This window comes from Thermoascus crustaceus (genome assembly GCF_041956765.1).
Source record: "Thermoascus crustaceus strain CBS 181.67 unplaced genomic scaffold VTN00scaffold_9, whole genome shotgun sequence".
NCBI classification, from domain to species: Eukaryota; Fungi; Ascomycota; class Eurotiomycetes; order Eurotiales; family Thermoascaceae; genus Thermoascus; species Thermoascus crustaceus.
Window position 1 is genome coordinate 333,055 of NW_027192535.1, and position 23,222 is coordinate 356,276.

General features: G+C 49.2%; 7 protein-coding genes across 7 annotated transcripts; 2 read left to right on the forward strand and 5 right to left on the reverse strand.

Moving 5' to 3' along the window:
• Window positions 1-2,222: 2,222 nt before the first annotated feature.
• VTN00DRAFT_10140 (uncharacterized protein) lies at window positions 2,223-4,543 on the reverse strand (the record flags this gene model as incomplete). The annotated part of the gene is made up of 2 exons (XM_069426764.1): window positions 2,223-3,436; window positions 3,493-4,543. The coding sequence occupies 2 exons, from the start codon at window positions 4,541-4,543 to the stop codon at window positions 2,223-2,225; spliced, it is 2,265 nt and encodes a 754-aa protein (XP_069283902.1).
• A 1,874-nt stretch (window positions 4,544-6,417) lies between these two features.
• VTN00DRAFT_10141 (uncharacterized protein) lies at window positions 6,418-6,926 on the reverse strand (the record flags this gene model as incomplete). The annotated part of the gene is made up of 3 exons (XM_069426765.1): window positions 6,418-6,586; window positions 6,648-6,769; window positions 6,846-6,926. The coding sequence occupies 3 exons, from the start codon at window positions 6,924-6,926 to the stop codon at window positions 6,418-6,420; spliced, it is 372 nt and encodes a 123-aa protein (XP_069283903.1).
• Window positions 6,927-7,272: 346 nt separating this feature from the next.
• Window positions 7,273-7,894, reverse strand: VTN00DRAFT_10142 (uncharacterized protein; the record flags this gene model as incomplete). Its single annotated transcript, XM_069426766.1, has 3 exons — window positions 7,273-7,449; window positions 7,494-7,718; window positions 7,769-7,894. The coding sequence occupies 3 exons, from the start codon at window positions 7,892-7,894 to the stop codon at window positions 7,273-7,275; spliced, it is 528 nt and encodes a 175-aa protein (XP_069283904.1).
• A 6,718-nt stretch (window positions 7,895-14,612) lies between these two features.
• VTN00DRAFT_10143 (uncharacterized protein) lies at window positions 14,613-15,788 on the forward strand (the record flags this gene model as incomplete). Its single annotated transcript, XM_069426767.1, has 1 exon — window positions 14,613-15,788. The coding sequence occupies one exon, from the start codon at window positions 14,613-14,615 to the stop codon at window positions 15,786-15,788; it is 1,176 nt and encodes a 391-aa protein (XP_069283905.1).
• Window positions 15,789-16,009: 221 nt separating this feature from the next.
• On the reverse strand, window positions 16,010-16,874 carry VTN00DRAFT_10144 (uncharacterized protein; the record flags this gene model as incomplete). Its single annotated transcript, XM_069426768.1, has 4 exons — window positions 16,010-16,058; window positions 16,330-16,342; window positions 16,581-16,724; window positions 16,826-16,874. The coding sequence occupies 4 exons, from the start codon at window positions 16,872-16,874 to the stop codon at window positions 16,010-16,012; spliced, it is 255 nt and encodes an 84-aa protein (XP_069283906.1).
• A 3,209-nt stretch (window positions 16,875-20,083) lies between these two features.
• On the forward strand, window positions 20,084-21,360 carry VTN00DRAFT_10145 (uncharacterized protein; the record flags this gene model as incomplete). The annotated part of the gene is made up of 4 exons (XM_069426769.1): window positions 20,084-20,479; window positions 20,563-20,584; window positions 20,746-20,915; window positions 20,998-21,360. The coding sequence occupies 4 exons, from the start codon at window positions 20,084-20,086 to the stop codon at window positions 21,358-21,360; spliced, it is 951 nt and encodes a 316-aa protein (XP_069283907.1).
• A 275-nt stretch (window positions 21,361-21,635) lies between these two features.
• VTN00DRAFT_10146 (uncharacterized protein) lies at window positions 21,636-22,255 on the reverse strand (the record flags this gene model as incomplete). The annotated part of the gene is made up of 3 exons (XM_069426770.1): window positions 21,636-21,905; window positions 21,998-22,113; window positions 22,180-22,255. 3 exons carry the CDS (start codon window positions 22,253-22,255, stop codon window positions 21,636-21,638), a joined length of 462 nt encoding a protein of 153 aa, XP_069283908.1.
• Between the last annotated feature and the right edge of the window lie 967 nt (window positions 22,256-23,222).

The following is a 23,222-nucleotide window of genomic DNA, read 5'->3' on the forward strand; positions in this document are numbered from 1 at the left end:
ACTTATGAAAGCAGTTATTTATGAGCGCTATCCTGAGCTTTAACAAGCCCCAGATACGCAGGAAACACTAGGGTGTTTGATTGAGGCTGCTAAGGAGGCCTGGCATGCTATTGATGAGAGGGTTCTACAGAACCTTTCAAATACTATGCCTCATCGTGTTCAGGCGGTTCTAAATGCAGATGGTTGGTATACTAAATATTAGGCGGTTAGAAGTTCTGAATAATATGAATAGGAAGGCGGTGAAATTAGCGCGATTTTGCGTGTTAAAAACTTTTGAACCCCACTGTAGTCATGCAAGGAAGATCCTAACGTACATACGAAAAATTGTACGTGTTGCAATGGAGTTGTCTCCAACAACAACAACCCAGATCGAGTCTGTTGAGACAATGGTTTCTTTGCGACCTAGGTTCAATTTTAGCTTGACTGGACCAGACTTTAACTCTCATGATAAGCTAACAGGGGACGTCATGGAGAGTAAAGAGGAATCAGATAGTCCTCCAGCCAGTTACAGCTATTGTGCTAATGACAACCTTTTTTGGATACCATTATGGGATCACCTCGCCTTTACCAATATATACTTATTCTGTACATGATTACCAGCATAAGAGCATATTCCCCCACGGACCCCGATACAGAAAATCACCTGAACCATATATACCACAGACAAAGGACTTCCTTTGGCGTGCCCAGGAGGCAGAATACGCGCATTACGCGATAGATATCAACTTACCCGGGCAATATACAGACAAGTTGCTCCACAAGGGAATTGTGATCTGATCTGGGGAGTCATTCTCTGTCATTGCTACTGCTTCTCTGCCTATTTCGTACACCTGTTTACACAGAGCAAAATGCTGGCTGTTCAACTTCGATGCAAGGAGAGATACCTATTCTCCAGAATTGGGCCCCACTCAGTACTACAATATGGATACGATACGAAGGGAAGTTGTACACACTTTCGGGTGTATAGAGGATACCACGCCGCAGATAGGTACTCAGCCACATCCATCGCGGAAGGGTTTGTATAGGAACTCGAAGGAAAGATATAATTAACTAGGGTAAACGGAAACAGCTGCAGCCATTAATGATTTCCCCACTACAGTCAGAGTCAGGAGATAGGTGCCTAGTGGTACTGTACCTGCTTTGAATGTTCAGATTCAACTTAACTAGGTACGGATCCCGTCTGTCGACATGTGACATTTCATTCAGCTATGTAGGATAGACAGCACATGCCCAAGATGGCTAGAAAGAAGGAAATGTATTGCGTTCATACTATCTGCTTACTCCATGGGATATTGTCTTTGACTACGTAGGCACCTAGATTGACCAAGACAAGTATTCTCCGGACGACTGCCTGGCTTTCTATTCTATATACCCTTGATAGAAAATAAACGGGCTACCAGCTACTCCGTAAAACTGCATTATTTCCTAGATACGCAATGTGCCCATTGCTTTGTGTTCTTACGAGCCGGCAGAAGATGGTCTACTATCTTACAGAAACCGGACCACAGCACCGGAGGAAAATTCCACTACTGAAGCATACCGTAGGTGAAACAGGTGAAGTTGAAAAGTCCACTTCTCTCTTGTTTCAAGACAGAGAGAGAGGGTCCTATTTTCTTCGAGAAAAAAAGGTACAGAAAGCCAAGCGAGGAGAAGAGAAGATACACTTAAAAGAAAACGGAAACGAATCCTGTTCGCCGAATGGAGAGAGATAAAAAGAAGAGAGTTTGAAAAAAAATAAAATCCTCGCCTCGGACCAAACCCAGCATCATACAACAAGCAAGAAATTCACGAAGGCTTGCCATTTCCAGCCCCCGAACTTCATTTCACCTGAACACCAAACTTACCCGTTTGTTGCTCCTCAACAAGGAAGGGAAAAACCGTCGAGAGGAACGGTTTATTTCCCAAATGAAGAGGCCGCGGGAAGTTTACAAACACACCCAACATACAGGAAAAGGGAGAGGGGAAAACGAGAGAGAAAAAAAAGAGAGGTTGCCACGCCATTTGAGTAGTTTCCAAGAACATGATAATACGAGAAGACTGACTTAACAAATGCACGCAGGCGGAATTGCCACTACGCAATGAAACTCACAGGACGCGTAAGAAACAAAAACAAGGAGGTAAGACGACGCAACAAACACAAAAGACCCGCAAAGATTCCGAGATAGAGAGGAAAACCGGCTGCACAAACACCAGTCTCATAATATTTGATATGCACCATTCCGTCAATTCGACTTATCCCGATCCCGTTGCGGCCCAAAATCCGCCTCAACAACCTTACCCTTTTTCCCCTTAACTGAAAACTCCGCAAGTAATGCGAGATGATCACTAGGAAAATAAAAGTTCGGAAATCCCGGTACCTTCGATAGGTACTCCTTGTCCACTTCGCCAAGTAATCCGGTAACGTGAAGCGCATTCGCCGAGTACCAGATGTAGTCGAGAATGTCCTTGAATTCGGGCGTATAGTTCGTAAAGCTCAGTTCACCGATGGCCCCGTATGCAGACTTCAACTTGAACGGATGGGTCATGCCAACGCGACTGAGGTTACCGTAGAGCCGCTTCTCGAGGTCAGGGTGCTCCTCCGTCAACCCACCGTGCGCGATGAGGTTGTACGCTGCAGATCCTGGGGCTGAGTTGAAATCACCGCAAATAACAAGGGGGATTTGATCGCCGCTGGCATATTCGGCAGACGGCGCAGGCTCGACTGGAGTTTTATTCTCCTGGCTCTCGGAGCCAGCTTCCGGTTCTGAAAAGCGGAATGCCTGCTTGTCGGTGCATGGAGGCCACTTTGCGTACGTCTCCGAGAGCTTGGTGATTTCCTCCATGAGAATGGCGGTCTGAATCAGCTTGACATCCTTGTATGCAGGGTCCCAGTAGAGATGAGCGTTGACAACGATTAACCGGTTGCCGGTCATCCGATTTTCCAAGAACACGACAACGGCAATGTGATCTTTCTGCCATAATCTGTTATAAATGTCATCTTGACCCTTGGCATCCGGTCTTCGGACCGCAGTTTGGCCAAAGTTGATCATTTGCTTGTCGAGGAGGATGTACTTGCTCCCCTTGAAGAAAGTGGCACAACCATCGACTCCTTTTGCCTCTTCTTCGTGCATTCCCATGGCTCTACCTCTTGGCCAATACACTCCCTTATAGTCGTTGTAGGCAAGCTGCTCCCTGAAGAAGTCATTGTAGCTTCCCTGGTCAATTTCCTGCAGACAGGCGATATCTGCGTCGTGAGACCTTATCTCGCTCAAGATGAGATTTCGTCTAAACTCCCACGACAACACTCGCGATGGAGCATAACCATAATGTTGCTGAGTCGCGGATTGGTCACACAGCGTGTTGTATGAGAGGACTGTGAATTTGTCCGTAGGCGCATTGGATGAATTGGCGGTCTCGTCTAGGACAATCCAGTCTCGATCGGACGGTGGCGGGTGGTCTTGAATAAATGTCAGTAAATTTCCGACTAAAACGACAGACGTAAATTGAACCTACCTGGCATCTCTTCCTTCAGGTACCTGATAAGAGCCTTGGTACCCTCCTTCATGATCTGGGATTTCAACACATCATTGAGCGGGTTGCCCTCGATGCCCAGAGTATCCAGCTGATAGAGATAACCCATCTCATAAGGTAGAGTGTGGAGGTTATTGTCGAAGAGGTAAAGCTTCTTCAGGTTCGTAAGCATGCCAATCTCCTCCGGAAGCTCACTGAGCTCATTGCCGGATAGATCCAAGTGAGTGAGCTTCCGTAGCTGCCCGATTGCAGGAGGAAGAGCCTTTAGTTTATTATGGTTGAGATAAAGCTTGTCCAGGAAACTGTAGTTGAACAAGGAGCTGGAGAGCGCGCGGAGTCCCTGGCCACCGAAATCGAGGGCCTGCCAACCTTGTCTTCGGGCCTCCTTGCCTCCGGTCGTACCGTTGCGCCCGTCAGTTCCATTCTCCTCCGGTTGCGCGATCTGGATGCCCTTGGTTTGCTGCGCGACGGTCCGTGCGTAGTAATGCGGGGAGTTCGCCTGTCTCGCCTCCGCAGCCAGTTGAAGCTGCTGTTGCCAATGCTCATTCATGGACTCGTCGATCTCTTCTTCAACGTTTGCAGGAGCACCGTTCTGCAGATGACTCGGGGTAAAGTGCGGGGTGGTGCTGGCTAATGCCCCCGCGGAGAAGTTATGCTGGTGGTTGAGATTGTGGGCAGCTTGGTGTTGATGCGGATGGTGCTGCTGCTGCTGTGCATGATGAGGATGATGGTTCTGATGTTGAAATTTGGGCATCTGCATGCCAAACCTCTGGTGGGCTTGCCCACCGTTCAGCATGACATGCTGCCCCTGATGGCCCTGGTTGTACATGGTGTATGGATTCAAAGCGGCGGACTGACTGAGAGGAGGGGATCGAGAAGGAGATGGTGTATCGGTGTTGAATTTTAATCTTCCAGTCGGAGAACTTGTTCCGTTGCGGACGAGGTGTCGTTGGTGAGCGTGCTGTTGAGATTGCGCTTGGAAGTAGAACTGCCCGGCCCCAGGCTGCTGGAACCGGTAGGTACCATCTGCCATTTAACGTGGCAGATGAGACCGTAGATGGTTTGCTGGAGGAGGACGCTTGGTGAAGAGACGAGTCGGAGATACTGGTCTGGGTTTCGTCGAAGGAGTGAGAGTCGGAGTGAGAGATCGGATACGTTCTCTCCTTCTCTTCAACATGGGGTCCTAAGGCGGAACCACCTTTGAACCGCGCTTATGGGTTCTCCAAGATCGCGTCTGCAGCAAATGGCCACAGCTTGCCCGTCACCCTGCTCACTTGTCCCTTGTTATCCGGCGTAGAGAGCGGTGGTCGAACGATAGGGGCCGGTGATCGGCTGCGAGTCAGAGCACCGGAGAACGAAGTCGGTCTACCAGGAATCCCGCACCGTGGGTTAATATGGGTTCCCGGTCGAGGAAACCAGGTTCAAGCAACACAGACAGGACTGCAGAGAGGTACTTGTCGAGAAAAACGTCGCATGCATAGGCCTGGTGCTCTGATGGCGCTCTGTCGCCTTGATGCTGCGAAGTGGTTTGCATCGAGAGCGGGAGTTGTAGTGTATCACGTGACCAGAGGCCAGCGGCCCTCGAGGCGGCGTGATTCGCTGGCCGCCGTGGGGCCCGGGCCCACGCAGCAAAAGGACACTCGAGCCTCATCCAACCTCGCTGTCATGAACTGGTCCTCGGGCATTCTCCGGCATTATCTGGACACGCATCTCGTCAAATGGTGCCGTAGGATCGTGTATTATAAGATCTAGAAGTCGTAAATTTGTGAGTATTTTTACAACTTTTGTAACAGATACTATTATCAACAGCTGATCTATTTCATAAGGTAATATCCCGCTCTGTACGACTTTTGACCAATATATACTCTAAATAGGTACCCTCTTCTTTTATTTAATCCTCCGTTCTCAGCTGACAGAGAAATAAAAGAATAGAATAACATTACCGCTACGTCGGTACTATCATTGTATCTCTCTCTAATAATAGGTGACCGGACCGATTTGTTATCACGTGACCTACATTCTATACATCACTCCATTCCGTTGTATGCACATCAGCCGGTCTGGGCCTGCCTGATGATCTGGTGCAAGCCTACAGCTGTTGTGCTGATCGTTCTTGCTTCCTGTGCGCATACATGCTCACATGAAACTTGGAGAAAGCTGCCAAGCCTCCTGTTCATGAATAGAAGCAAGAAGAATTCTGTTGTGCTGTGATCATTCCAGCAGATTACCTAATGAGCTGCCTGGCGTTGAAAGGACCATGATGCTTCTGCTTTTGCGGTCACTGGTGCTCAGCATTGCTCTGGCACTCGATGCCATCTTCGTCCTCTGTGTTCAGGACTGCTTCAAGCTCGGAAGTGGTGACTAGAAGAACCCAGTCACACAACCCTCAGTACAAAGACCTATCAAAGGTTAAGTGTTATCTGAGCAGAACTCTGACTGAGAAGATTCGTTAAGGCCTGGTAAACACTCCAGATTAAATGCTATCTTAAAAACAGGTTAATTTGTCTTAGTGACAACTCTAAGAAAGAAAGAAAGAAAGAAAGAACTGCATATGTCTTTCAAACACTATAGTGATCTATAGCAGTCTATACCGGTCCTTCTACTAATTCACTGTCCGGAAAGATTCTCTTGCTCCTCTGCGACCATCCGACAAAATCTCTATGCCACATCAGGCCTCAACCTGGTGGAGACCACCAAGTCTTCTGGGTGATGCCGGTACCTTCCATCGGGCAACCGCTCCGCCGCATTGGCATGCATAATCTGCAGCAGGTTCTCCATGACCTCTCATTCAATCTGCCCATTCTGGCCGGGTATCCAAAGTGCGGCGCGGTGATGTCCATCCTGATGCATTGGAGTGTGAGCAGCAAGCAGCGAGGGCCTTTATTATTTTTTTTTTTAAAAGCCCACTCACTTGACAAGATTGTTAATGATGGAATCAGCATGGCCAGCATCGTAGGAAAAGCGGCCGGCACGAATACCGCGCTGGTAGAGATGGGTATACAACGCATGCACACAGCTCAAGTAGTTCATGTCCGAGAGCTCATGCCGAGAACGATTGAGCGCCAGCGCTATGTTACTGTCGAAAGATTATTATCTGTCAGACGGCCATCTTTTCTGCGTGGTGAGGATGCACTCACACTGGCGTACGCTCCTTGGGAATGTACTCCGGGTCCACGTTGAAAATTATGAACGTGTTCCCGAGGCTGGTGAGAGGAATATGGTATTGGTCACCGTTGATGATAAGAGTTCGACCGCGGTACTACTGGCAGGAAGATGGAAAAGATGACCTCCAGTCAGTGTAAAGATCGGAAAGAATACGAACAAGTGCAACTGACATTGATAACCTGCTGAACGAATTCGGGAGCGGGGCCCTGGAACGCATCGCTCAGCCGGCTGATGAGATACCCCGAATGCATCGCCGCTACTCAGCCGGGCCTGTTGGCCACATTGCGCCCTCGTAGCCGCGGCAATTGCTTTTCTGAACGCCGCGCTGATTTCAGATCCACGCGCCTTGTCGATTTCACCATATCTTCCTTCTCTTGCAGTTGACTCCGATCAAAGTCGACACAGAGCCAGGATATGTTCTTCAAGCCGGCGGTGTGAGAAGCGCTCGGCTTGATAATGGGGTCAGGGATGCGATGTTTTTCGTACGTGGGTATGAAGGGGACCGGTCCTGGTAGAAGTCGGAGAGGGCGGTCATGAAGTTTGTCATGGCAAACCGTCGCATATATTATTCCAGCGAGTCAGTCTGTCATCAATCTGCTAAGCTGCTGCCGCCCAACCCAAGTGGTAGCTCTGCGAGAGCATGATGCTGGTCTGTCCGGTCTCGGTCCAAGTCGTCACTTTGAGCTTCATCAGCGGGTTTGCAGCATACTCGTCGGGCGTAGCCCCTGCTGGATACACTTCATCATAATAATCTTGGTGGATGGGAGCACCGTTCTGTTAATATCGATCATTTGGTGCGCAATCCTCGCCGGGGGTACCTGGATCTTTTTCCCGTTCCAGTCGACAGCGAACGGGCCGGGTCGAGAGCTGGTTCCGATCGTCAAGGGCACCGCTTGATTGACGAAGTTCAGCTGCCAGGTCGATGTCCGGGGATTAATGCCGAGTCTCGCGGCATTGATGGAGTATACACTCAAGGCTTTTGCCAGGGCTTTTCTCAGGCGGTCCGGATCGAGGGGGACGGGAACGGTCCAAGTGTTCACAACCTGAGGACCGTGAGACTCGATATACAACGATATTATTAACTTTCACTCACCGGATAGAAGCAGTAGTCGGTTGGTGGCAGGGGCGGCCATTTGACCCCGTCTAGCGCTGTGGGAGTTTTCGGCGCAACAGTGCGTATGGAACATGCGAGGGCGAAAGTCTTCTTCTCAAGTCTCATCCTCCCCACCGTAGCGTGTATCCTTGCAATCTACCAATCCTCACCGTATGTCCAGCACATATCATCTGCACGGGGTTGGGGATCTGGGTTGGGTTGCCAAACCCACCTCTGGGCTTGTTAGAGTCAATTGGTGTGGTGGACCTAAGAGCTGCATGGAATCATTAACCACAAATGTTGTGGAGAAAAGTGACTATACAGAGTATAATTGAGCGATCAGCCAATCAGATTGTAGAAAGCTATCTATACGAGTGCTGGGGCAATTTAGGGCAGTCCAAGTTGACCGCACAGAGAGAGATCATAATTTGCGCCTCGACCGAGGGGAGCTGTGAATGGCATGAGATAACCACGCCAGCTAGACGACGTCGGATCTCTTTCATTTGCAGAGTCTGAATTATTTCGCCTTGCGATTTGCTCCGCAGTTCCAGGAGCAGAGGGGAGTTCCTGCTGGGTTGGGATATTCTGCAGCTGCGAAACTTGCGCAGATGTGTTGTTGGAAGGGTCAATCACCATCACCAAAGACTGCGAACCTCGGCTTGTTTCAGGGACTATGTACTGGTCGTTCTCACAGCCTATACGCATATATATCCACGTGCGATTTGGAGAAAGCTGCTGGGCCTCAATCTGTTCATGAATAGGAAACAGACAGAAACCTGTTGTGCTCTTTGATCATTCCAGCAGATCAGCGGGCTCCCCGACATTTCAAGGACCATGATGCTTTTGCTTTTTGCGGTCACTGGTGCCCAACATTGTTCTCAGTCGAAATTCCAATGTGTAATCAGGGAGACCCCCAGCCACTCTTGCACCGAATCCCTCAGTAGCAAGTAATGTAAGCGAAGCACACCTTTCTTTTTTCCCTTGACAAAGAAATATATCTGGTGTCCGTGATCTCCATAAAAACCGAGTCTGACACACCCCAGCGGCTGTGAATCAACTAAAGAATTCTCTCAGCTCACTCTCAGTGGGGTGAGGCGAAATCCATTCTCTCCATGGTCGTCGCTCAAGCAGCGCCTTGCACGGCAACGACTCACTTGAGAAGCGGCTCTGCTCGTACCAACGTCTGTCGGCCTTCTCATACCCTTTGCCTAGCCGTCTCCGAGTCCGAAAGGAGCAGGTGCGAAACGTGCATCTGTCCATCTTTATCTCGAAATCTGATATTGATGTCTGGCACCACTTGCAATGGACCGGCCGTGCCAGGTCAGGTCTCAAGTCACGTCCCTGTTGCCTGTAATACGAGACAATGTTCGACATATCCTTAATGTAGGTGTAGATGCTGCGGTGTGGACAGCAAACTCGCGGTAAGAGGAATGCTTGGCGAGAATGACCGGTCACGCTGTATTCAGTTTGCATGAGCAGGTCACCATGCTCCTGAAAGATCGGATTAATTCTGGTAAGTACCGTTACTACCGTTGTCTCGTACTGCAAATTATAGGAGCATTCGTGCCAGAAGGACGTGGCACTAGTGCTCACATCACAATCCACACAGGTCTCGCATCTAGCGAGTCTTTGGGCTGCTTCATGGCGGCGGATTTCTCTTCCCTGAGTTGATCAACCAGCTTTCTCTTATCATGAAATGTCATGTTGATACATGGACAAGAGATGGAAGACACCCACCAATGGCCCAAACATGCAAGTCCGCCCTGTCGGATGTCGCCTCAGGTCCCAGGCGGAGAATTCGCTGGCAGGATGCAGCTTGAAACACATGGGACAGCATCGCCATCGAGAATTCTCAAGACGCCGGAGCAGTCGCCACCATCCATGGGAAGGACATAAAGGCTACGCTCCGAGGTAAGACACAGGCTGGGAAAGTCCCTTCGGGGCCGGAACTGACTTGACAGTTGGAGGGCTCCAGAACTGTCGATAATCGCCAGAAATGATTTGCAGCTCAATGCAAGGCGCAGTTGGGACGGTGGAGGGAGAAGGGCTGCGATCTCGAGCACAAGCTCAACGGACAGGCTCAAAATAGGGGTCGGCCTCAGCCGTCGTTGGCGTCTTGACAGGCGTTTCTTCTCTTCAAGAAGGAGAGCAAACGCGAAAGCAGCACGGCCATAAGGCTAGGAAGATAGCGAGTGTCTTATTAACGCGATAGTTTCATCGTGTCAGCGAGTCTGTCCGGATGTTGGCAGGCCGAATTCTCAACAGTGTGATATGTCGATTGCAGTTCGCTCTTCAAGCTGTATGGACGTAATATTCCAAGGCTCTGATCTAGAACCGCTTTTAAGAGACGCTGTGCTGTCATTTTGTAAGGAGGGACCAGAAGTTGGATGAGGTAAATATTGCGATTAGACTCTGGAGGCAGCCACCGGTAGTCTCAAGTCTGTGTGTCCGAAGATGGGCGAAGATGATGCAGTATTTCGCAAATTACTTGCCCTCCAATAATAGGTATCGGGACAACTGCAATAGCATGGGTGTGAATAGAAAAAAGACTGACATGCTGCCCATCGTCAACCCCCGACATGTCCCGGTTTAGGTCCCTCCCTCCTCTCAACCATCCTTCCCACCCGAATAATACCATGTTTCTATGGATTCCCATAAATCAATATTTTCTGTTGATCTTCCGTGGCGAGTCTCAAAAGAACATCTGTGCACGGACTCTTTATCGTCCAGGAGTCCTGAACACATCAGCCATGCGACAAATTCCGTCAAGTATGTCGACAGAGATCCCAAATCTTTTACTGTAGCTATAGATAGCGTGCTTTCTTTTGTTCTTCAACAAGATCATCAAGTTTCAAATCCACAATCTACAGACCTCAAAAAAAATCATTTGGAAGAAGAAAAGATGCAAGATCTGTGAAGATGAGACTAATGTTCGATAACCCTCTATTATATCCATGAGACAAATCAACGTAAGAAAAAGTCTTGATGGAGTAGCCAGCTAGGTATACATACTTGACACGTGGATATTGGACACCGTATGCTTCCCGTTATTCAGTGTACAAGGTATTACTCACAGACTGGTATCAAGTTATATAACCTCAACATGTCAGGACACAATCTGTTCGAGTATAATAAGGTCGGAATCCCACAAGAACAAATTGGTAGCGTCGCCTTTTCTAGTTCAACACAATCCAATCTAAACGTAGACTATGTGTGTATGTACTAGTTACTCTCTCATACTATCTATCTACTATACGCACATACATTTATTACATCGTCCTCCTCCTCCTCCTCCTCATCATCATCATAAGATTCCATCAACCCTCGACCTGAGAAATACAAAGGAACAAACAAGCAAGCAAGCAAGAACAAGATCATATCTTATCAAAATAAAATCATACTGAGCTACCTATCCAAGTTATCTCACAAGTCCCCATAGATAGGAAACCAAACTCACGGAGAAAAAGAAGAACAAAAATATGGATCATCACACATACATACATACAACACTCCGGAATCCGCATCACCACACCCCACCAACCTAGCCTAGCCTACCTAACCTAACCCCCACGTCCCACGGCCGACGCAGCCCATGCATGCATGCATAATGTTCTCAACGCAATGCAATGCAACGCTACCCATACCCATACCCTACCCTGATTGGTAAAGACGTCGGCATAGTGGACAACACGATGCAGATCACAGTAGCATCAAGCATTGGTATCTTATCTGATCTGATCTGATCGTCTAGTTAGTTTCATCTACACGTATTCCTACTGTACGCAGTATGCATGGTGTCCACTGTGTTGTGCGTGTGTGTACATGTATTATGCACATGTGCCTAATAGCCGCGCGTATCGCCGAAAAATGATATTTTGCCGCGCTTCCGGAAGGAAGATAAAAAAAATCACAAGGTAGGTACGTAGCTCACGTACAGCTAGTTATGGGGACAGGTTTGTTTGATTTTTTTTTTCTCGAGCTCCACAACCAAAAAATTTTTTATCCTTTGCTCCAAGTCTATTTTTAAAGCATGTGCACAGTGCCAGTGCACGAGCGCAATTTCCCTGTCTGGTCTGGTCCGGTTGGGCTGCAGGTACTGCTACTGCTAAAACCCTAAGTCCTCTCCATATGTAGGAATATCACTTAACTCACCTAAAGTGGGGTGAGCGTGAATGGGCTTCTTCTCATCAAGGCCGGGCCTGCACACACATATGATTCAGAGTTCTGATCAGCCAGTTAGAGCTCGAGCTCATATAAGACTTTGTTTCATCAGATGTGACAGGAGTTGCATAATAAATTTGGAACAAAACAACAGACCAAATCAAATCACAGACACTACTACCGCTGCATCAGTTTCACTTTTCAACGCAATAATTTAAGTACTTAGTAATTGGAGCAATTTCGGCCGAGAGGAAAAAAAGCCTGAAGATCAAGATTCAAGAAGAAAGGAGGGGGGGGGCGGACCCGGGGGAGGGGAACCTGGGAAACATCAGCATTCCATAGTCCATCCTATTATTGTTATTTGCTGACGACCTGCGATGTCGATCTATTATGCCTGTTTGAAAAGGTACCTTTTGCCGTTCACGGTATGTTCGCCGTGATTACTCAGCCCAAACAGGCAAGTCTTCAAAAACAGGGCAGGACAAGGACCGCACACCGAGCGTATCAAGATCATGGACTAAGGATTCCGTCTCTATGGTACCTCCATGACGGATCACCCATGGTCGGGTGTTTTGGCCTCACTTGACACCCCAAATCCAATCCGTCGTTTCTTTTTATTCTTACATTAGTCCCTTTTTTTTCTTTCAAATTTAGATAGGGCCTTGTGCTTGACGTTGGTGCCGCCGTGCCGGAGCCCGGGGGTATTATCCGTTTCCAATAGACTGATCTTTTAATCTTCACATGTTCTTTCTTAGGAGTAGATTTAACGGAAATAGGAAGGAGGTTGAAGATCGGGATCCATTTCCCCCCTTCCCCGGCGCCTCCCCCCGAAACTATTAGGATTTCCCACATGGCATGCTACCGGTAGAAGTGGACCGCAACAAGCCGGCGAGTTCCTGTTCCCAAGTCATCGGGGATGGATAGTGGCGGATGGAAGCAGGCTTCCGGTCCCCGCGCCATGGACATGGCCTCGACGGACGATGGTAGTCGCAGCGACCGGCCATCGACCTATTATTTTGTTTCTTTCTTTGGCCCGTGACTCTTGGCTTTGCGGAAAATTTGGAAATGACCAGGTGCTCTCTATCCCAGCCGGGCGCGATGCTATGACCACTGCTACCAAACAGTCGTGACCTGCGGGACAACCATCGGCCCCAACGGATAATGAGGATGGGCGTGTGCGCGCACCGGCAGTCGTCCTTTCAGACTCACCCCCGGCCCCTGCCTGTCATTTCATGCGTCCAGGGAGTTCAGAGCATGTCGCATAACCCCCTAAGGGCAAACGGGGAGCGGCCCGAAGCTCTCGGTCCGACCAGGGCCATGTTCACAGAGTGCCTCGTTGCTAGTCAGGTACCAGACGCAGGTCAACCGTCCGTAGTCGCTCAGGGGAAGCGGACTTAGTTTCCGGCCTGCGGGTGAGGCATCTCCATAACCGCTCAGGGGAAGCCAAGCTCGATGCTTGAGCGACTTGGCAAGATCCCGAGCTTTTGCTTCGCGGGGCGGCTTGGAGAAAATTCTGAAATTTCCCCAGTTGACATCAATATTTTCGCTGCGAACGCCGATTTTGGAACAGAGATCACGCTGTTAATCGGGCATCAATCGATGATAATCATGCTCTTGCAGCCCAATGCCTCTGCAGGGCCGCGTTATCGTTTACCCACTTCATCGGGGATCTGTCCAACCGGCCTTTATGGATGTACTGCGCACGAAGGACTGTACTCTGTTCTACTCAGTAGCATGCACTATCGGAGTCGGTGGGAGTCCAGGAGGCCATCCGGTAGTGCCGCAGCGATCTTCCGGAGAGTCATGGGAAAGGCCGGCAAAGTATCGATATTTTGGCCTTTTCGCAGCCCAGAGTACGGAGTATGTACGGAGACCGCTCGAGGCCCACTGAGGTCTAGATTTTAGCGAGGCTCAGGAGCCAATCCAAAACAGACGCCGCTGCCTCGATTAGGGCAGCGTTCGCGTGGCTGCAAGGACAGGGCGGTTTCGCTTACGACTGCAGCGACTATTTAGCCTGGTGCACGTGCGGGCTGCCAACTGTCAGGGCGTCACGAGCCTCGCAACGGACAGCAGCAGAGCCGCATCCATGGGTCTGGATATCTGATAGACGCATCGAAAACCAAGTTCTTTTACGGCCTTGAGGAGCGTCACAGTGAAGGTCGGTTCGCGGGTGAAGTGTTACTATTATCCTGCCTACTCCGTACATCGGGGACCATAGATGACGATCTGACTCTGGTGATCATCCGGCTTTGGTCCGCAAGTGGATGATGTCAAGCATTATCAATCTGCAACGGCGTGGATCCGGCCATACCAGCAACTAGAGGTCGGCTGCAGTGCTGGCGTCGCTTTCCGGCCGTCCGTCTCCCCTTTGATGCTGATTTTCGAACCCCCCTGGTCTGAATGCGGATCGCAACCGCACTGACAAAGGACGGCGGGTCCAAGGGTCCGCAGCGCTACTCCGCCAAGGGGCCGCCGACGGACCTCGACCGCGGGCTCCATCGCAACGGGTCCCCTGCCTTTCACCCCACTGTCCCTCCCTCTTCCAGATGTTTTCTACCATTATCTTCCTCTCCGATGCCCACGAGAGGCGACCGCGCTCTGAGAATGCAATCGACCGTTGCCAGAACCACCGCATACAGAACATTGAGTTGATGAGAAGAACGCCTCCAATTTAAGCATGATAATGTCAGGCGCAGCTTTCTTTCCCCCTCAAACGGCCGCGACGCTCAGCTGGAGCTCCGAGCTGAAACATACCACCTCCAATTCGACGGGCCTGACGGCCACCTCGTCCATCACATCTGCTACGGATCAATGTCCCCTCGTCAGACAGAATGACCGTATCTACTTCCGCGATCCCGAGAACCCGTATCCGCTCCCGTGCGACCTCCCCGAAGTCCATCGCCAGATGCTGCGCTCGTTGTTGCTAATGCGCGTTTTGGGGGGCCCTTTCTGCACCCCTCATTTCGACAAAAACCCTCCCAAGCGGGTCCTTGAGTTGGCATGCGGATCCGGCATGTGGTCTAGTGCATGCTACAACTACTTTGCAAGCAGAGGCCACACAGACATCTCCTTCACCGGGCTGGACATTATCTCCATTGCGCCCGACATGCGCAAACAGGGAATGAACTGGCAGTTCAAGCGACACGATCTGCGCCAAGACCGCCTGCCATTCCCAACCGGATATTTCGACTTTGTCTTCATCAAAGATGCAGGGCTGTGCCCGTCCAGCTCTGCGCACCCGCTGAGTGAACCGTTGCGAGTTCTCAAGTCGGGTGGCATTCTTGAGGTTTGGGATTCAGATCTGGTATTCCGAACATTGCTTCCTAACCCGGCGCCGGCTCCTGGACTGTCAGAAAAGGACCAGGAAATTGCCGATGCGACTGCAACTTATACATTTTCGTCTGCGACTCCATTTGCAAAGGCACAGAACAAGTACCTGCAGGATTACAATTCCTGGGTGGAGGTCGCGCTTGACCGTCGAAATCTCACGCCACTGCCATGTGCGACCATCGGACTGTCCTTTACCACCGAGTCTCATATCTTCAAGAGTGTTGATAGCCGTCGAGTTGCGATTCCGCTTGGAGAGGTGAGGTGGGAAAGAGAGGGGCAGGGCAAGGATACAACCAGCCACCCGCGGAAGGCGTTGACTGAAGATCAAATTGCGTTACGGCATACGGCACTCCTCACAGTGATCCATATGATTGAAGGCTTGGAGCCCATATTGATGGAAGCCAGTGAAAAGAGTAGGGATGAATGGGAAAGATGGTGGGCTGCCATGACAGCAGACCTGTTCCAGAGGGGCGGCGTTGCCAGCGGAGAGTGTCTCGAAGTGAGCGCTTGGTGGGGTCAGAAGAAATGATCCAGACCTGCGACGGGGAAATTGAGAAAATTGAAAGGAGACGGGCGGATGGAAGCGTTGGCTATTTTCTTTTCTTTTCTGTTTTTCAAAAGAGGAAGGTGGCCTTTCTCATTTCATCTTTGGTGATACCCCGAATTTGTTTTCTTTTCATCGTTTTCATTATACATATCCATGGTCTGTTCTCGCTAATGTTTCGAGGATGCCATCGGATTGTTTGGGTGCTATTGGTTCTCATATCGCTTCAAAGCGCGATATCGTCTCAAATAGTACCTGTCCCTTCTCGTTAGCAGTTTCCTTTGTTCAGCGGCTGCTTTTGTATGACGTTATGAAATGGGAACATGTGCTTGGATGAATTGAATTTGAGCATAGACAGATTTGGATAACTTTCATTGTCGGCAAACCGTCAAGAATTGCGACGGATACCGTGAGAATAGCACAAAAGATACTTGAAAATTTGAGGCAAAACGGCCCATCAACCCTTGAAGAACGCGCTTGACAGCAGGCGGTAGAGAAATAGAAGGAAAAATGGCTGCGGACTTACATGGCCTCAATCTCTGCAAAGTTCGGAAAATCATTCAGTCAGCAACTGATCTCTTTTTCCCAGCCAAGAAATTCAGAACAGAACCCTCATACTCGCCCATCACTAACCCCGCTTCGACTTTCCCCATCATTGAGAGTAGGAAGGACGAGCCCCACCTCCCAGTACATTGACAAAGCCCCATTACATCACCACTGGGGTTCATCCAAGGAAATAAATGCGAAAGAAAGAAAAGACGGCGGATAGATACATACCTTTCTTCACAAACTCCGCCCTCTCGATACCCTTCCGGATCTGCTCCTCGTCCCGAAGGTGCGCCCGGCTCGAGAACGCACGATGCAGTCGATTCCTGAAGTACTCGTATCCGAGTGGATAGTTGCGACCGAGATTGAGGAGCTCTGGTGGACAGTTAGAGAGTCCGTAAATATAGAAAAACGAGAAGGTAAACGAATGTGAGGAGAATGATAATAATAATAGATGGATGAGATTAGATTCTTGCCTTTGTAGATGTTTATGACCTGTCGACGGAGCTCTGGATTCACGGTCATGGTTATGGCCGCGGTTGCGCTCCGTGGACTTCAAACGATGATGGACTTTCTAAATTGACCAGTGTAGCAGCTCGAAATTCGACTTGAAAGGAAAGAAAAGGAGGTGGTGGGTAGCAAAAGCAATGGTTCAAAAACTGTCGTCTCGAAACTGGAGACAGGATTGGACGTTCTTTCCCCGGCCGGAAGATGTCGGTGACGTCGTCCCGCAGTGCGGCACGTGGGGAAGTCTTACCGTAGTTTCCAAGCTTCTGCTGTTAACAGCCAATGCGGAGTATTTCAAGCCTTTTCCGTTTCAATTTTCCAACAATCATACGTTTTGCCCATTTACCGACTTTGCTATGTTCTAGTACACGGACACATGCACAGTCGGATCGGTAGTCATTTTGTTTCCAGTTTAAGCCCAGAATGGGGCCTAAGGTCTTTGCAGAGGATGGTTCTTGACACTAGGTAGGTAGGTATTATCTATTATGCTACACTGCTCAATCTTCCTCCTTGCTTCTGAATTCGATGTCTCCTCCTTGATCCAAGTACCTGTGATTTAATTCCTATACCCAGCAAGAAATAGAGCTTAGTCAATCTTTTGATGTCGTCTCCACTGTGAAGGACCACTGAAAAGGCTGTCACCGCGAGGTGGCGCTGAAACGGCCTCCCTAACATGATACCCGTTCGCTTCAAAACACAAGAACGTTAACTAGATACGTCTGTTTTCACTCTATCCTTGATGACTTCAATTGCTCCTGACGTCTCAGCCCACGAATCGTGCGAGTGCCGTAGCACCGCTTGCATCTCCTCCACGCTACCAGACGGGATCCTCTCCACTTCCGCCGTCAAATGCCTGCCCGGTTCAAGCAAAGCTGGCCAAAAGCGCTTGTTCTTTTCCTTGACACACATGTACAGCGCATCTATTTGCGCTGTCAGCTTCTCGATGGTTTCTGTATGTCGCGTTTCAGGACGTCCCTGTTCCCTCCGATGATTGGACTCTGTGGAATCATGCCCTGGATGATGTCGAGTATCTCTAGGGGAACCTTCTGACCCACAATAACTGAATTCTGCAACGCCGTCAAATCCAGCGATAACTTGATCTTCAGCAGTGTGATCGCAACTAGATGACTAAGGTAAATCCAGTTCCAGCCGGCGCACAACCGCTCGACAGACTCGCACACATCTGTATTCTTGACATCCAGGTAAGGCTGCTTGATGTTCTCCTCAAAGGAGGCAAGCTCATTCCACCACTTAACAAAATCATAGCACTCTTGATCTTTATTCAATTGCAACATCAGCGCAGGTATTAGGTTGCACATGCCCCCCCGTCATGCCGGTCGAGCCGTAGCATATCCATGAGATGGTCCAGCTGAGCCTGCAGGGAATCGTGTCTTAACTTCCTGCAAAGCTCGGACGAGTGCGAACCGGGTGTACATGTAGTGATTTGTCAGGGAGCATGCAAAAGTTCCCCTCGAACCAGTTGAAGAAGTCAATGGGATTGGAGCGCAGATCTTGTTCTTCAGCGTCAATGATATGGCGCATTGTAGCAACACCATTGCAGGCAGATCTGTGGACGGCTCGGTGGGTAGCTTGGTGCTCGCGGTTGCAATGGGACATGACCTTGCAACCAGAGCAGCGCAGAAGATTCCTCGTGTTGCCGCAGAAGCCACAGCAGCGAGTGAGTGAGGTGACGTTCGTTATTGTCATGATAATCGAGGTTCGGAAAAAGAGATCGTGAAGTTTCTGTATTGCCTGTGGTTCCCAAGAGACTTTAGCATGTATTTCCAGAATTAACCAGGTCCTACATACAGATCGAGTGGTCCCCAGAGTGATCCAGCGGTTCCTCAACCTAAGAGCCAGTCAACCGATTCATGCGAAGCGATCACTGAGACGTGGGCTTGGTCGATATGTGGGCTGTGGTACTTGAGGATTTATATGGGTACAAAGACTAAGAGTTCTACGCTGTACACTACTTTGCCAAAGATTTGGGCACCCCCCCCCCCCCCTTCCCCTCTCCTGACCAAGTCACTCACCTTGCTGCTTTTTCTATATTTTGATCTCGGCTGTCTTTGTCTAGGGGTCTTTTACCTATCACACTATCTATTTACTCTCAGATAGGTCCACAATCACGTAGTTATAGAATAGCAATTCAACAAAGCCATTAGGCAGCAGGCGAGGGGTATCCATGGAGACCAAAATTTGACAATAGTCCAGGGACTACCATAGACACCGTTACCAGGCGGGTAGTAGGCCACTCGGGGCACGGAATAATGCGAGGCACAAAGAAAAAAAATAAATGCATGTTTTCTACATACGCGTACTGTACTCTGAATTGGTATAAACTGAGTACCTAGGTACTTGTATGCTTAATATAAGCTTAAATTATACGATCTTTTAATCTTAAAGTGTGGTGGAGATATTACCAGTGCCTTGTGGAGTACAGTAGTCCTCCTGACTTTGATCTCTTCTCTTGACTAGCAATCACCTAGTAATACTAGGCAAAACCACCTGGTGAGTAGATTTTTATTAAACCCAAGCAATTCACCCACCTAGTACCTTGCTGCTTTTACTACTTCGTAAACCATAGCGTTTAATTAGGTAACTTTTAGATAGCATTCCAAATCGCACTTTACAAAGCGGCAAACAGCCAAGTCATTATTATACAAGTTCTGATGTAACTAAATTTTTTTCAGAAAAGGCGTGCATAGGTCATAGTTCAGGTAACGTCTTCCACTGGATGGAAGTCAATTCGCTTATTGCATAAAATGTCTGCCATCTTTTATTACACTTAATTGATAAATAATTCCGTGTTTGCTCTTTGGAGAAGCTGGAGATGAGCCCGTCGAGCTTGGAATGACGGCATCTGTTGAAGATGGGGTACACATGTTGTATAATCCGACTTGAAGGCACAACATGGAAGTGGACGAGCTCAGACCTTTTGACCTGGCGAGATCAAATTCCGTTCATTTCGACCGAATCGCCATTTTTGACCGGAGAGCCAACGATAACTAGGTAGCTGTAGTTAGGTACCTGAAGAGGAGCAGGAGGAGTATCCCGCGGTCTCGGCCTTGGCCCCGAGAACCTGGGCCGGTGGAGAGCGGGGTTAACCGAGTCTCCGAGCGCCAGGCACGGGCTCCGCGTCAAAAGAGCTTATTATCAGAGCCTCCGGTGAGATCTCCCGTCTTCAATTCCTGTTGTCAGAAAATATCAGACGAGAGACCTGCACGATGATCGCCGGCCGCATCGTGCAACCGCGGCACCTGCAGGTGCCTCTCCAGCGCTCTGCATTTGTCCTGCAGTCTTCCCTGCCCAACACCGGCAGCGCCCGTCTCGTACGTCCCCTGTCGGTCTTCTCCGCACGGCAGAATGTGGCCCCTTCGAACGCGACTCCCGCGCCACCGGCGAAATCGCAGGCCCTCGATCCACGATGGCTCACGATGATAAAGAGGCGGATAGGGAGGTGTATGATGTTTGGGCTGAAGCCGCACCAGGTCCAGGAGGCCGGACACATACTCCAGCAGCTTGCGACGGATTGGCGAGAATTGATCGCGGGGAGTGAGGGCTTCCTGACGGATGAGACTAGAAGGGGATTGTTTCGTCATAACGTAGTCTGGGGAGAGATGGTATATATAGCAATTCCACTGTGGAAGTCCTTTCTGCGGTAGATGGAGACATAGTACTGATGTATATTGTGTTTGTGAAATAGGACGTCATGGTAAGTTACTGCCGTTTGTCTTCTCCAAATCTTAGTTTTTCTGATACTATGATCCTTGCTTCAAATTGGTATAGTATACAGCTGACGAAGATACAAGGGTAGGCATTTCTCCAACACTGATCGTCATTCCATTCAATTTCGATCAAATAATCTAACCGCATTCTCCACGACCAGGACACGTTAATAACGTCACCTACGTGAGATACGCCGAAACCGCGCGGATAAACTTCATGCGGAACTACGCTATCCATATCGATCCCGCCCACAAGAAGGAGTGGATGAACATGGTCGGTTCGACAGGCATCGGACTAATCCTCCGGAGTATAAAGGTCGACTATAAGTTTGTAAGTTCTGCCCATCCCATTCCTTACCTTTTGTTACAGCCATCTAGTCACTGTTAGATCGATGCTGATCGGGTACAACAAGCCCATGAAATGGCCCGACAAGATCACCGTCTACCACAAGCTCGTCCACGACCCGTCGTCACCGTCCCTCCCCGACAAAGCCGCTTTCGAGCTGCATGTGATCATCCTCTCCGAGGCGCGCCAGCGTCCAGCCGCCCGGTGCCATGAAGACATCGTCACGTACGACTACAGGGTTGCGCAGAAGACGCCACTGCCTCCATTCATCATGGAGCAGTTCAAGAAGACGTGGGCATTGCAGGAAGAGGCCAAAGCTACCTGGAGGCGGCGCATACAAGACATCGAGAGCAAGGTCAGGACGTTGGAACTGGAGAGTTGGGACAGGGAAGATGCCGTAGAGGATATGGGATCCGCGGCGAGGAAGTGAATCCGAAAAGGGATTAAAGTGAATTTCATGACGGATCTTAGGTGAGTACATATAGAAATTTAGATCACATGAGTGAGTGAATATATAGATGTTACAGCTAGATGTCGGTTTATATAAACATATAACTACTTCTCCAAGGTTACACACTGTCATGAACTTATCCATATTCCATGACGAAATTCTGAAAACCCCCTACCAGTGAGAGGATAAGCTGGCCCCTTTACACACCCAGAAAAGCTTAAACTCAACCAACACATCCATCCTCAATTAACCATTCAAATCCTCGTCCGATTCGAGATCCTCCTCTCCTCCGCCCACTCCCAAATATCACCATACCTCTTACACACATGCGTCCCACCTGTCCCATCCGTCCCCGGCAGGTCCGTAAAGTTATTCTGGCCCTCCAGCGCCGTGTCGCCGCAACAGAGCAGGGACTGGCGCAGGTAGTCGAAGCAGTAGTCCACATGCCAGAAGTCGTTGTCGTCCATGTCCTCCCGATGCAGGTCCCCAGTCAGGAGCATGTCGTAGTTACGCATGATCATGTGCTAGATTTTTGGGTTGAGTGGTCTCAGCTTGGGATTTCTAGTCTAATGTAATAGCCAGAAGTTAGGGGATGATGTTGATATTTCTTACTTACAAGACAATGCAGCTGATGGAATATGGCAATCGCGTAAAGTTTCTGGCCATTGACGCTGATGCGTGGAGGGAGGTTGTATGAGTCGGGGTCGTGGATGTCAATAAAACCGTTTCCTCCTATATAATATAATGTCTCTATGCTCAGAATTCGTTCGCAATAGAGGAACACCTTATTATACTTACGCGCTATGAGAGCCATCCACTTCCGACTCGCCTCTTCTAGAGACGAGCGTGACGAATGGTCCGAAATATCCGGCATGGCGCTGGAAGATAACTCTTTCTCGCGGGACTTTCGCCCTCGACACCAAGATCAGCAAGAAAGAAACATATCAACAGGACCCTGCTAGTAGGTAGGTAAGCACTTACATTCAGGCACCAACCCATTAACTTCACCTAGCCCCTCTCTGTACTTTAGCGAAGATTGAAGTCTCCAAACAAGCCCAATATTCAGAAGACAGAGGAGGACGCAAATGCTCCATAGAACACGGGGGGATTTGTATATCGCTCCGAAGGCTTCCCAATGGCGTTTCAGACGTTCTTTCTTTGATACAGAGGTGGAAATTGTTGTCAAGTACGCTTTCGACATCGGGATCTTCGCTCTGTTCGATTTTCGAATATATCGGTGAAGACATTTTATATATATTAGGTACCCTGAACAGGCTGCTCTAACGTAAAATAAAAAAAGAATTCTACAGAGAGTATGCACAGTACTGTTCCTCCCAAGTTAAGTAAACCGGAGAAAAAGTATTTAGGGGGATCCCCGGACCATATGATGCTGTCTCATGCGTTTACTTCCTAGTTTCTGCTCTAAGATGTAGTGTGGTGGCCATTCTTTGTTCTAGAGACACAAAGACCGCCACCATTTCTTTGTGTCGATCTTTTGAAGTCGTCTAGTCGTAAGGGCGGTATGAAATCATCTTCTTAAGACTCATCGCACAGGTTCGTCCCCGGTCCAACTTTCCAGAATATCAGTGTAGTCTAGAAAAGAGATTGTAAGGGCTCGGTAAATACCTACTAACTTTAATTACCAAGAAAGGGATAATAATACACCTAATCATATATATAACATGAGGTACCTAGTGAGAGTTCTTGTCAAGACGCTAGTCGACCAGGTCAATAGAGGTATTCCTCCGTGTCTGCCTCAGGCATACGCCTCGGTTGACCTCTTATTTTGGTAGGCAGGATATTTACCACTTTGGTCACGGGCGGTAAGATAGCTGGACATT